Consider the following 14,513-nt stretch of genomic DNA (forward strand, 5'->3'; position numbering starts at 1 on the left):
CTTTTTTTGGAATTGAAACATGAGATGCTCACTGAAGCCAGTGGAAGCCCCCCCCCCCCCCCCCTTGGGTGGATGGTTGTCTAATCAAGTGTGGCAAGTGTTAGATAAAAGAGGGCGAGAGCTGTTCCTCCTTTGTTTATTTCCCTGAATTGAAGATATATCCTCTAGAGTTGCAATTCAAGAAGTCCTGAATTTAAACTGTACATGACTGGATATGTACATAGTGTCTACACCATTATGGACTGAATAATTTGATGCAACAGAAGAACCATAGTTCACGTCCTTGTTTAAAAAAAAGCAGCGTTATTGCAGCAAATGTTATGACACCAAACTGTCAGTTAATGCGGAAATGACATAAAACAGCTGTTAAAAAGCAAACAATTTATTTGTGCATGAGCAAGAAAACACATTTTAGCTGCATATTTCATTCATGTAAAACTACTAAATTTGATCAAAATCTATTCATAAAGGTGTTGTTTTTTTCTTGTTTCATGGTATCTTTTTTTTCCGCTTGGCAACATAATATCCCAAGAATAGAACCTTAGATCATTAATAACCAGAATCAATAAAAAATTTAAAAATAACACTCAGCCATGATTTCCTTTAATTCCTCGTGATATAAAATATGATGGTTGGATGTATCTCGATTGAAAAAATTGATAATTTACATTTGAATTGTTGTGAAAATCTGTCTCTGTTTGTGCCATAATTAGTCATCGCCGCTCAGTTCAAACAGAGCTCTGATCAGGCAGGCAGGCGTACCCACCCCCCACCCCACAAACCCTACCCAGCGCCCCCCCCCCCCCAAAAAAAAAAGCAGAAAGCAAGCACAGGACCCAGAGAAATCCTGTCTGGCCCAGTGCCAACTCAGACTGACGTCATCCGCTTAAAAACACACACACACACCAAATGCAGTGCACGTGGCTCGTCGTAGCACATCTACTTCTGCAAAACTCTCTCATGTGTGTTTGCATAAGTGTGTGGGTGAACATGTGCAGCCAAATCATCCATCATACATACAGCAGTAGTAGTATGTTTCTCCCTCTCCCTCGCTCTCGCTCTCTCTCTTTCTCCCCCCCACCCCCACCCCCCCTCCCCTCGGGTCGCTCATTATTAAATAAGATTAAATGAATCATTTATGAACATTTGGGGCTCACAGAGGCGAAGGGGCGAATAGAACATGAAGTGCACCTGTGCATTTGGCCAGCGGCACGTTGCGTAACAGCAGCGTGTTTCCTTGCTCTTATGGAATTACATCAGTAGCAGCACTGTGTTGGAGCCCCCCACCCACGACCCCCCCCCCCCCTTGCAGGGACACACAGCGTCTCACAGTTTTGTCAGCAGGCGCCTTATTGTACATGGCATGCTGTCTGTAGAAAGAAGCACTCAGGCTCTCCCAGTTGCACACTTCACTGCATGATGCTGCACACACACCACACACCACAAACTAACACACACACACACACTTTGACACACACCTGCGTCACCTAGGAAGGTGACGGGTTACGGGAGGTAAATAGTAGCTGGATGAAATTGCTCTCTGGAGAGGCAAGGGGATCACATGGTCTGGACAGTGTAGCTTTTACTTATGGTTAAAACAAACCAAGGTCCAGGGAAACACCTCCGCTATATGTACATAGCTGTAGGGGGCTGCATGATATTTCATGAATTGCCTCAAATGATGTCACTTGAGTCAGTGTCAGTGGTTTTGTCTTAAGACAACAAGTAGTTAGAAAGAATAGAGTTTTCCAGACCCGATCCCTATATAGATATGAAGGGGGTCATTCTAACCCAATATGAAAACAAATTGGTTTCTTCTTTTAGGTGAAAATACATTAATGAAGACATAATGGCGAATAATTCATTTCTGCCAATATATTCCCCCTTACGCTGGTCATTTACAATGTTAAAGCTTTCCAAATGAAACTGTAAACCATTTATTGATTAATGAGGAAGACAAATTGATCTGCACCGTTTTTGACACGCAATGAATCAGTTTTTTGTAATTTTTCAAGAAATAAACCGAAAACAATCTGCTTACAGCTTATTAAATTATCAGGTTTGATAGATTTGTGTGTAATATATGACAGTATACTGAGTGTCTTGGGAAATGTCATTGGGAATTTTCACAATATTGTGACAAATTATGAAGTAAATAATAAACTGATTAATAAAAAAATTAAAAACAGTGTTGTCACAATACCAACATTTCAATAAGATACTGGGCCTAAATATTTTGATATGAAAACCTTAAACACCAGGAAAAGTAAAGGGGTGATGAAAGTGAAAAGGGAGAGGTTGGGATTTGGTAAGCACCTCAGGTTTTGACAAAACAAGAATAATTTGTGGGATATATATTATATGTAGTTCTGGTTGTGCTGTTTTAATTTTGTCTCCCCACTTTGATTTTCTCATTATAATGCCATATGCCGTATTTTCAATCTCTTATTTTCAGTGATAGATCTCCATAATTATCCCATCTGTCTTTTCTCTGATATGCTCAATTTAAACTATAAATGTATTTCCATTGCGTATGAACAACTGCCACTTACACATCTACGCTTGGAGAGTGGAACATTGGAGAATGAAAACGATGCTGTGATGCTCACAGAGAGATGTTCACGTGTCATTAATGATACCGAGGCCACTGACGCTGTTGTACCACCATGCGTGAAATCAGATCAGTAAAGCCTTTGGTTGCTGTGATCACAGGCCCACTTTAACGTTAAACAGCTTCTTTGCAGTGATTTGTGGAGGAATGCCTGCCGCTGATGGCCGGTGATGAGGCAGAGAAGCTCTTGTCGTAGACTACCGATGTGTGTTTCATTCACAGACCTGGTGCTCAGGCCTTGCAGCCTCCCATTCCGACGTGTCTTCTCTTCTCTCTCTCCTCTGCAGGTATGATTTGGACTGCAAGAGCGACAACCTCTCCAAGCATGTGAGTGTCTCCTTCACCTCGGCCATTCAACAATCAGTCAAGCACTCACGGCGGCATTATGCAGCCCAATGTTTACTCTCCCCGTACAATGGCAGCGTGATTTGAATCGGAATGTCAAAGGCAAAAATGTCCCGTGACGGGAACAAAAGCAATTGTGACGGCTTTTAATGGGGCTTTTTCTGACCCATACCGTGGATATTCTGCCCTGGTAGAGCAATGGACGATAAGGTAAGAAACGGAAGGCACAGAAATACTAAGGCAATTGATATGCAGTTATTATGAAATCAGTGCACTGATAAATGTGCCAAAGGTTGCGGGATGTATTTGAAAAACAATTCAACGTGAGCCGTCGTCATGCCCGAAAAAAAGGATTCAACGTGACTGTGGCGTACGTTTGGGCTAATACGTAAAAAAAATCTTTTCGACCGCCTTCCCAGGAAGCATCCAAACGTACATGCTTACAGTCGAGTGTTTCACTAAACTCAGGAACAGAAGACGATGGAAAGAGATGACGGATGCGATCACATTCTTTCTAAGGATGATGGTGCCAGTCAAAGCTGTGGACAACGAGAGATTGAAGACACCTTTGCACAATGTTATTCTGAAAACAATGTTCTACAATGGGGGTTTTTTTGGACCTATTTCAAAAAAGATAAGTCCACAGACTTGTTCAAGTCTGGATATTCTCAACAGTAAAGTTTAGAAATTGGGAAAAAAGATCCCAATTCATGATTGTGTGTCAAAAAGATAGTAATAGGATTTTTAGTTTTTTTGCAGGGGGCGGGTGATCACCCACTACAAAGCTCTTCCTCCGTCTTGATGTGAAATCTGTTCGTTCAGATTTCCCAGCCGTACAGCCCCGTCCTTCACGTTCCTTTCAAACGGAATATTCAGCAGTGCCCTGCTCCACTTCTGTCTATAACCGGGGCTCCGTCTCCACCCCCGGCCCCTTCACTATTACCCCGCCTCAGACTCATTGCCAACTGCAGGCAAGAGTTCTTTTCCTCAGATCCGAGCCCAGAGTGCCCCCCGGGCTTCTACTGTGAGCACCGAGCAGTGTGAACACAGCGACTCACTCTCTGCATGAAGACGGGGGGACGCTTGGATGCGCTCTGTCGTCGCCGTGGATGTGTGGGATCGCAGATCTGGCACACGGCGACGGCTCCATTGTTCGGGCAAAGTCCAACCCCAGTCACATGGCTATAAATAACAGAAAAACTGGAGACACGGCGCTCACAAGTACAGTATCTCCCTTGACAGCTTCGGTGCCAGCGTTTGAGGATGACTCCTTTCATCCCATCACAGCAGATGTTTTCTGCCGTGCCATATGGTTTTGCATACCTTGTGCGGATATGGCTGCGGGGGAGATGTGCAGAAACAGAGTATACAGTGAAACCTAATTAAGGGCCGGGAGTCCTGTACTCATATTAGATGAAGCTGAGGCTGCCTTTTCACGCTGACAAACGCTCGTCACACAACAAATACATTTCAAATTCTTCATTTTGAATTTGATGATGAGCAAATAAAGCATTGGGGGGAGAAAGCTTCTGTCTTTGCAGACCGGCTGTGTGTTCTCACACAACAATTGGTGTCCGGATTATACTCCAAACTTTCAATCTCAGATGGTAAATGGACTGTATTTATACCGAGCTTTTCTATGATGTCGATGTCACATTCATACAGCGCCGCTAAGTGTCCTGCCCGAGCACACCTTTGCAATGCAGACTGGGGGAAGCGAGGATCGAAACCATAGAGTTCACACTACGCGATTTTGTAGCCCCGATTTTCAGCTCGCCGACGAGTCCTGGAGGCTGCGGCAAGTCGGCACTCGATCGCCACGTGTGGACTAAAAAACGGCACGATCAAAGTGACTCGCCGAGGCCTCGCCGAGGTTTTTCAGATATCTAACAGGCTAAATATCTGATATCTTACGGATGATGAGCGTAGCCTCGAGCTGGATTTATTGCGGGAGCCACATACAAACGCGTCGAGTTATTTCTCTCCGTCCGCACAACACAGAGAGCGTCCGCTCAAACGACCTCCCGTTTCTGACCTGTCGACAGAAGAGTACCCCGCAAAATATTGACTACGGTTTCTCTTTGGCATTTCCTGTTTTTTGGCGCGTGCATCGCATATTTCCCCACTTGCATCGCATATTTTGCCGCGTCACTTCTTGCGTGTGTTTGCGTTAAAAAAAACCCTACTTTGGAGACGTTTCTCCTTGAAAACACACACGGCTCCCTCACAACTCGTGGGTGTGCTGCACGCACCCGGCGGCGACGGCAGCAGAAACTGCTTCATTCTCTGAGCTCCCAGGTCCAAGGAACCGGTGGGTTAAACGGCAAACCGAGATGTTTTTTATCATATCAACAACATTTAACAGCTGCAGGCTTCCCAATGGACTACTATCTGTAAGACTTTCCACTGAAGATTACAGTAGTTACATTTACATCCTCTGGAAACTTGCAAGAGACTTCATTCTGTCTTTGAATTCCTTATTTTTTGAAATTTATGTCAGAACTACAGTTGACTATTTACCTTTTGGAATTTCTCTTTGGTTTGACTGGAGGAAGGCAGTCCAGTATCCTAGGAGTTACATTCGTGCTGGACAAAACTATGATGATTCTGTTGTCAGGGTTCAGAGCCAATGCAGGGGCAGCATGCTCTTTATGGAGCAAGGCGGAAAGTGCCAGTGTGGTCTTCTCATGTCTGACAATAGGGTCGGTCGGCGGTACTCCATGGACAAAGGCGTAGACGCTTGTCCGTGGATGTTCCATATCAGAGGCCTATTGAGCGGAGGAACCAGAAGACGGGATGTAGTACGAGCTGGAATTCAGCTGCGATCTCCTTCACTTGGAGGTACGCTCCCAACCGTTTTTCTCACTGCCACCACTGGGCCTGTTCCTGCGTGGCGCCCCGAGCCTCTAGCCGTGGATTTTTATGCGGCGCATGGCGAGCGCCTCATGGAGGACCAGCGGGGTTTTTATTCTTGTCTTGTTCCCGAGGCCGTGGCTGCGGGAGAAATTTGGTCAGCACTGGCTAATATCTTTGGAGCAGCTTTCAGCCCGCCAGACTCCAACGCGGCTCATCTGCCAAGCGCGTTAACACGCACGCACGCACGCACGCGCCTGCTCACGCACACATCCGTGCACAATCTGGTCGGAGAGACGGCGGTATCAGTGTGTGAACAACCAGTCCAGGTCTGTTCTATTTTTTATTTTACACCTTCCCCTTTCTCTGCTCTTTTTTTTTTTTTTTTTTTTTCATGGCCAAAGGCTCCTCCTGCCCGAACTGACTCCTCTCTCGTGGTCACCCTTCAGTGATCAACGAGGACACGGGTCGCTCTGCACGCTGCGCTTGGATGTCAATGTGCATAATATACATGGAACACAGGAGGGAGGATGGTCGGGGGGGGGGAATGTGACATTCAACTTTACAACACTTCAATGGAATGGACTCTCAGAAGAAATAGCTGTTTTTTCTATCCCTTCTTTATGTGTTCTGTATACCTCTCTGGTGCTCGGATTATGTGCACATATGCCTTTTTTTTCTCTCTAACATGGCTTATCCCTCATTCTAACTGAAGCAAAAGCCAATCACATAACTGGATTGACATAGGTATTGCCATGAAAAAGTGACAGTCATCTGCCCGTCGTCACCTTGAGCAATCAATAAATCTTTTGTTTATTTAAAAAAAAATGCTGGGAAACGGCGGAGAAAAAAAAATTCCTTTATGACTTCTCGGAGAGACGGCAACCTGATTGTCTTATTCGACCGCAACCCAAGGACGTCCTGTTTTTCAATCACAGCGGACAGATTGAATGCCGTCGTCACGTTCGAGAATGTTAGGCTGTGTGTTTGCTTGAGAAAAAATGTCAAAACACTTGCCAATGAACCTTCTTCCCACGGACTGACGGCTTAATCCGCGCGTCATTGCAGCTCCAAGTTGCAGTACGACGGTGAGTAAAGCGGTGGGTGAGAAAAAATGGTGTGCTGAGAGGGACTTTGGAGAAACAGTCATCTCCACACTGGGAGACTTTATTCAGCATGGTGTGTTTGCAGCAGCGGACCCTGTGAAGAAACTCTTGAATGAATGTTAGCCTCTCTGCGACTCACAGTCCTGCTCCGTTTTGCTCTGTATTTCTGTCCCGTGCGTTTTACTCGTTTGCTTTTCACACACGCAGGATTTCCTGGGACAGGCCTTCTGCACACTGGGGGAAATCGTCGGTTCCCTCGGAAGCCGCTTGGAAAAACCCTTGATGTAAGTAGCGCACGTTACCATGCGCGCACACACACACACACACACACACAAGCACCAACAAACACACTCACACAATATGTCATCTGCTATTTTAATGAGACACTAATAACTGAATGCGAAGGTGCAAGAGGCTCGCATTGAATTACCCTAATTGGGCGGAGACCATATAAGGGTGCCATTGAGAAGCTGCTTGGGCTCGTGCTTTGATTTTTATTTATAGATTTCTATCCCCTTTCAGATGGCGAGGAAGATGCTGATGAAAGCGTACGCTTTTTATCCGTCAGCTAAGCGGAAAATGGATAGTTAAGCGGCAGCGGGCCCTAATGACAGACTGTGAACACACCTCCTCTGGTGCGCTCAGGACGGATATTAGGGCTGTCTCCTAAATGCAGTGGAAGGGGAACCTTTTTCCTAAGGGCCAATTCAAATTTTATAATATCCTTTGAGGGCTAAACTACTGTAATACTGATAAAACAACACAAAGATAAACAGTCAAATGCCAAAAAAATGGAAGAATACTGGTTCAAAGACCTGCATGAGATCAACGAAGCCTGGAAGAAGACACAATGAAAAAAAAACTGCTACTAATATTAACAACTGCATACTCATCATTCCAACCAACGCGTCCATGAAAAGCTCCTCAATAGTCCACTCCTTTGCCCTGCCTCGTTGATGCGGTGGGTTGCGGTGCCGTGCGGTATCTCAGCTGCACTGTAACTTTAACTGTCCTCTGACGGAGCTGAGCTGCGGCAGCCTCCTCAGCTCACCGAAGGGAACAATTTGTTGTTGCTTATGTTCCCCTCCCGGGGCAACGGGCCATCAGTAGTCTGACCCTCTCCTCGTCCCCCTGTCCTGCAGTGGTGTCCAGCGTCTATGTGTGTGTGTGTGTGTGTGTGTGTGTGTGTGTGTGTCTAAGATGGAAGCTAGTGACTGTACTGACATCTACATCCATGACCGTCTGTCTGTCTGTCTGTCTCTTTCAGTGTGTTTGTTTCTGTGTGTGAGTCTGTGCAGCTGAATGGATCTGGTGAAGAATGTCTTAAGAAATATGATGTAAGAATGTGTCTCCGTCGCCAAGTTGTGTAATCACCCCCCCGCCTGCAGTCATTCACTGTGTGTGTATATGTCTGTATTATTTTTATCCTTTTATTAGATATTTTTACATAATCTTCATCCGGTAGTGCTTGTTTGTGTCTGTACGTTTGTACGACGACAGTATGTGTTTTTCATTCACTCGGCTTCCCTTCAACCCTCCAACATCTTGAGTCTCCTCTGCTCGGTCGATGTGTAGGCGGATCACCAATACGGAGCAAAAAAAGACAACTGACGTGTGGCGATATGCTCCAAACCCGCAGCACAGAAAACCACTGTGAGAGTCGATCACATATTTTTGCATGATGTGTTTTCGTCAGTGGCTCAGAGAACATTTTACAGCACAATGTGTGTCTCAGAAGTCTGTCATTAACTTAGGTTTGTTTCTGCTTTTGAACAATTTTCATAAAACGTTCTCATAAGTAACCAAAGGTACCCTGTTAGCTTTTGGCAGATCCAAAATTGGCTGCGAAAACCTAGGAATAGTGATAAGATACAGACAGACAGACAGGTTAAGATATAACACTCAACATATACTGCAATATGCACACTTGAAATAACAAACAAGACAATTCATTCAATTTCTGTCTTATGCAAGTTTACGAATTTGAAGTCAGATAGTTTTCAGGCTCATTTCGAACCCCCAACCCTCACCTCTTTGATTTTCGTCCTCTTTGCTCATCTCCCCCTTCTTTTTTTCTATGCCACTCTCCCATCTGCCCCCGTCACCCAGCAGGCCCTGTGCGCGCGAAGCAAATTCATCTCACTGAATTAATCTCACTGAATTAATCTCACTGAATGCTTCCCTGTGCATCAAAGGATGACAGTGTGTCTCAGGTGACAGGGAGAATGGGGGTGGGGTGGGGGAGATGGATGGTGGGGGGTGTCAAAGCCTTGCGTCAACTTGCCGTCAGTTCTCCCACACATGCGATTGTAATTGTAGGCTCTTCTCTGCCATTACTGGACAGTACTAAGCCGAATGAAAAGATCTCTCTCTCCCCCCCCCCTGACTCTGGCCCCGGGGTCCGTGGCATTCTTTTTGTCTATTTTTAGTGTTTCGCCCTCCCCCCCTGGCCTTATTGGCTGAATATCTGTCACGTTCTGCAGGACGCAGGACCCAAACGCAGAGGTGGTGAAAAAGTATATTTAATAATAACACAAAAAATTAAAAATCCAAACAAGGGTGTCCACAACATGTAGCAGCAAGTAAAAGTGAAACACTGGAGCCCGGGGGGAGAAATCACGGGAACGGACTCGGGCAAAACGCAGGAACAGACCGAGGGGGGGGGAATAACCACAATACATCGAGAGAAAATAACAGGAACAGACCGGGAGTGTAACAGACGAACCAACACTGACTACGGGAAGCACAGAGACTAATTACACGCGAGGTGGGCGGGGCAAACTGAACACAGGTGAGACACAATAGGAACAGGTGCAGGAGACACAGGAAAAACAAGACACCAGAAGCAAGACACAGGACAGGAAGTGAAACAACACAAGGAAAAGGACTTCAAAATAAAACAGGAAACAACAAGGGATCAGGAACGCAATACAACCGACACACCAGGAAAAGCACAACAGGGGCACCAACAAAACAAACCATCGAGTCCTCCGCAACTCAACAGTCCATGATCCCCGCGGATCATGACAATGTCGCGCTTCGGCAGCTCAGGATGTAAACGAACGTTGTCGCCGCCGAGCGTGGCCACGTTGTTTTGATGTTCTTCTTCAAAAGGCTTTCGTCGAGGCTTTTAATTGACAGTTTACGAAGCCGAGCGGCCACGGAACGTGAGAGAGGCTGAGGTGAAGAGGAAATCAGGTCGAGCGTTGAGCACTTGACTGATGATTAAACCACAGGATAACTTCACCTCCGATTGGACTAGATTACAATCGTGGATCAAGATGGGTTCAGCACCCAACCACCAAGCTCCAACCGTAGTGAAGTGCGTGATCATGTGACTTGTATGAAGGATGCTGTGACGTGGGCGGAATTAAAAAAACGAACCGCTTCAGTGTACACAAGGAGCTTCTATTGTACAATGTATAAAAAAAAAAGGCAATAGATAAATAGAGGGTCACATTTTCAAGGGACTGTGCAAATACCGTTTGCTCGTGGCACAATGTACAGTATCAGCAAACAGGGCAGCGCAAATTGTTGTGTATTTAGAAGGAGATGAAATAAGAAGCAAAAATATAAAAGACTGTATGACTTGTAATAGTCGTTTAGAATAGTTTTATATAGATTCTTTATAATTGAATCAATCATTAATGATTTTGTTACTTAGAACATGACTCCCATAAACCTCCCGTACTGTGATTCTGTGACCGTTGCCTCATCCGTCACAAACCCATTTCGTGAAGTGTGTGGCCGCTGGAATTTGAACGGAACTATTCTGCTCTTCTCTTCTTCTTTTTCTTTTTTCTCCTAGCGGGATCCCAGGAAAGAAATGTGGCACCATCATAGTGAGGGCAGAGGAGCTGAGCAACTGCAGGGTGAGAGTTTGTTTGGTTCCCCCCCCCCCCCTTGGTGGAAGGTTCCTGAATAAAAATGTTTCGGACATTCGGAGACCTCCCTCTGCAGCTTTAGGTTCCTTGACTCTTGTGAAGCGACGAGTCGGACCCATCTAGTGCTGCACATAGCTCGAGAGAAAAGCTCTGACGTATTTGACACAAATCTGGCTGCAATAAAAGTTTGCTTTAAATACTTTAAATGCATTGGTTGCCAGGTCAATCTCAGGCAGTCTACAATAACACAGCACAATAACAGGGCTACGGTAACTGTAACCTTCACCCCCTTTACTGTACGCACATGATACATGCGCACATTCTCCGAACACTTTTCCTCCTCTGCGTATTTCGGCACTGCCATTGCTTTAAGGGTTCATCAAAGTCATCATGTGTCAGTTTGTACCGTGGGCTGTCCGTAAAGGATTGAGCTCGTGTTTGCAGCGCAATTTGTCGACCTGTTTAAGAGGACCAGTTCTCGGTTCCAGCCCCAACGGACTGTTTGACACGGTTGCCATGTCAGCGGCGGAACCTTGTGCCGAGCCAGACTGTGACTCTCGAATCCCTCTTTCTCTCCAAGAAAAAGAAGAAAAACCCCCCCACAAACATTTGGACACTGTTCAGAAAACAGCTATGAATAAATTCCTTATTTTTTTGGCCAACTGTAGATACATCTCTTCGCAATATATTACAATTAATTTCTAAACATATATTTATGTATATATATATATATATAACAGCATATTTCATTCCTTCATTCCTGTCATTTTGAATCAAACTATGACGAGAATAACGAAAGGAAACCACTGTAAAAGAGACAGAAATGCCAATCTCTCTTCAGGCAATAGACGATATGCCAGAATGTATTACAGCCATCAGAGAATTTGACCAACTTGTTTTTGTTCATCTTTCACTTCTGTTCTTTGAAATGAAACAAGCTCACATCCACTTTCCAAAGACCTGCAGGGAAACTAAAGAAACGGCTTTAAGAACTACGACACAAGGAAATGCATCGTACCAAAATAATTCTCAACACTTTGTAGATATAAAATGATATCATGATAATAATATACAAGTGTGTGTTTGTGGCCTGATAATCTCATTTCAGTCGTCGAGTTTTGGGGAAGGGGAATATCAAATATTAATATCAGCCCCCAGAACTCGGCGATGAAAAGATCTGGGATTCACACAAACACAATGTGTTCTATCCTTTTCATTAATATTCATGTGATATTGAAATGGTGCCAGTGCTACATTCAGGTGATAATACTGAAATCAGAAGCGTCAGACTTCTTTTATTTTTCATTATTCTCCAGAATCTTACACTTGAGGAGAAACAGCATCTACTGCGAAAAAAAATGGTATTACTTGTTTTTTATTGCGGTGGGTCGTGGTTTAGGGTTGTGTAATATATATATATTTTTTTTTTTACTTCCCATCAGGAGTCAGTGATGCTGCAGTTTTGCGGCAACAAGCTGGACAAGAAAGACTTCTTTGGAAAGTCCGACCCTTTCCTCGTCTTCTACCGCAGTAACGAGGACGGATCGTAAGTTGCCGTGCAGCTTCCCCCGTGGTATCCACGGACATCAATTTTCTCAATTAACCAAAGCAGCTATCCACGTTTTACACACACACACACACACACACACACACACACACACAACAGCACACACACTCAGGACGTAAAGAAGCCTGGAATGCATATAGGATTTTTCATGCTCCAAAAAGCTCTCATACGCAGGATATACGGTCTAAACTGCCTTTGTGCGGTTACGTAACGCTCGGTGCGGTATACAGTTTGTGACTTATACCGTCCAGCCGTCAACAGGAGAAAGCAGCAGAGGGAGCGATGGGCAGAGATAATAGGCCGGCGTCGACGAGAGGAAGATGAAGCGAGAAAGGACGGATAAGATGGAGTTAAGGGAAAGCTGGGTGGGGGCGGGGGTCGCAGTTTCTTTGCCCCCCAGATACTTTTATTCAAGTCGACTTCGGCATCTCGCACTTAACACATTCCCTCTTTGTGCAGCTGGGTATTAACTGATGCAGCCTAAATGTTCCGCCCCGGGGCGTAACAGCAGCACGCCGCGGCAACAGAGAGCCCCACTGGTTACACCGTATGAAAAGAGAACAGGAATTCAGAGCAGGAAACAGCCATTTCATCGGAGGATGACGTTTTTGAAGGAGTTTTAACAGGACACCCCCATAAATAACAAAGTGGCGAGGTGCGCACATCACAGGATTTAGTGTTTTTAGCTCAGAGGTAGAGTTCATCATCTGTTGACAGCTTCGTAATTCTTTACAGGTTCACCATCTGCCACAAAACTGAAGTGGTGAAGAACACCCTGGATCCAGTGTGGCAGGCTTTCAAGATCCCCGTCAGGGCGCTGTGTAACGGAGACTACGACAGGTACAGTGAGGGGCGGTGTTTACAGTTAAACCCCGATCAATTATTCGTACCCCAGGAACAGAAGGAAGAGTGAGAGCGGAGATCATTTATACAACGCGAGTTTGATAAGTGCTCAGCGAAACGGCAGTTAAAGCCTAATATTTGATTATCCATTTGACACATACCCGGAGATACTGTAGCAGAACGGTGACACGGGATGTTAATTCAGAGAATGTTGTGTTGTAGTTTTTTTTACTTCACTCTCTTTAAAAGTACAAACAGAAAACCTCTACCATGTCAGCAGGTTCGGACATGGTAGAGTACCTTTCATGTAAACACGTCTGGAAGGTCCAGGAATCTCACATTCCTCTGAGAACACTGATAGAAGTCTGAAAAGGGGACATTATCAAATGCTAATTTAATGAATTGTGTCCAGTATTTTCGCCATCGCACAAGCAGCTCTGCAATCATACAACCGCATTGATTTCCCTGGATGACACAAACACTTGCAGGTCATAAACGGACCTCTGACACGAGACTTAATGCAATCCAGATTTAGAGGACCGGGCAGCCTTGGCGGTGGCATGTGCTTCCCTTACTTTCATTTATTTTTTCATCTTCATAATTACTATTATTATCATTATTTCTTGTTTGCCTGGGCTACACCAGGGTATACTGATAATGACGTTTAATAAGAGGAAACGCTCTGCCTTTCCGTAGGCTCGTCCGCCCAGGACCTCGGCCTTCCACGGACCGGCTGCCAGCCTCTTTTTCTTTTGAAGCAGAAAGACTGTAAATCAGTGGGGCTAATTGGTTTTTTTCTTCTCTTTTTTTCTTCTCTCTCCCTGCAGGAGCATTAAGGTGGAGGTCTATGACTGGGACAGAGATGGAGGGTGAGGGAACGAGGCTCTTTCTTCTCTGCTGTTTAAACCAATGCTTTGGATGATACGATGCTCCATCCGTCTGTGTCTGCACAGATATTATCGTTTTATTGACATCCGTCTGTGAAGGGTGTCCCGCACACATTTGCAATAAGTCCCCGGGGCAAAGTAAATGTATTAATTAATGAGCTTTAAATTGGGTTGACCAGACTGTTATTTTTTTATTTTTACTTCATGCCAATGTGAAAATTAAAGCTATACCATTTTCTGCTGATGACACGGATATTTTTTATCACTATCAGAGCACGTATGCAAAGCGAGGACACTGGGGATTACAGTCGCGGATCTCCCTGCATCTGACAACACCCCATACTGCTTCAAACACACATGAACTGTTAATCCTGCTTGAGCAGCACTTCATACTGTACAGTCAGTGAGGGGATAAAG

The 14,513-nt window shown here is 45.0% G+C and overlaps 1 protein-coding gene across 5 annotated transcripts in view; it reads left to right on the forward strand.

Annotated features, from left to right (window-relative positions):
• LOC118315733 (copine-8-like) overlaps window positions 1–14,513 on the forward strand; it is a 58,313-nt gene that overhangs the window by 26,707 nt on the left and 17,093 nt on the right. For 2 of the 5 annotated variants that reach the window (XR_004794921.2, XM_035643253.2), the window contains exons 5-10: window positions 2,899–2,938; window positions 7,123–7,199; window positions 10,724–10,787; window positions 12,242–12,345; window positions 13,102–13,206; window positions 14,037–14,078. Coding sequence is in view for 3 of the 5 variants with exons in the window: in XM_035643253.2 (XP_035499146.2) it covers window positions 2,899–2,938; window positions 7,123–7,199; window positions 10,724–10,787; window positions 12,242–12,345; window positions 13,102–13,206; window positions 14,037–14,078 (432 nt within the window). In the remaining 2 variants the exon portion in view is untranslated. Of the gene's footprint in view, window positions 1–2,898; window positions 2,939–7,122; window positions 7,200–7,471; window positions 8,569–10,723; window positions 10,788–12,241; window positions 12,346–12,820; window positions 13,022–13,101; window positions 13,207–14,036; window positions 14,079–14,513 lie in introns of those variants that run through there. The other 3 variants (XM_035643255.2, XM_035643256.2, XM_035643257.2) reach the window with 3 other exon arrangements.

Source organism: Scophthalmus maximus, chromosome 7, assembly GCF_022379125.1.
Source record: "Scophthalmus maximus strain ysfricsl-2021 chromosome 7, ASM2237912v1, whole genome shotgun sequence".
NCBI lineage: Eukaryota > Metazoa > Chordata > Actinopteri > Pleuronectiformes > Scophthalmidae > Scophthalmus > Scophthalmus maximus.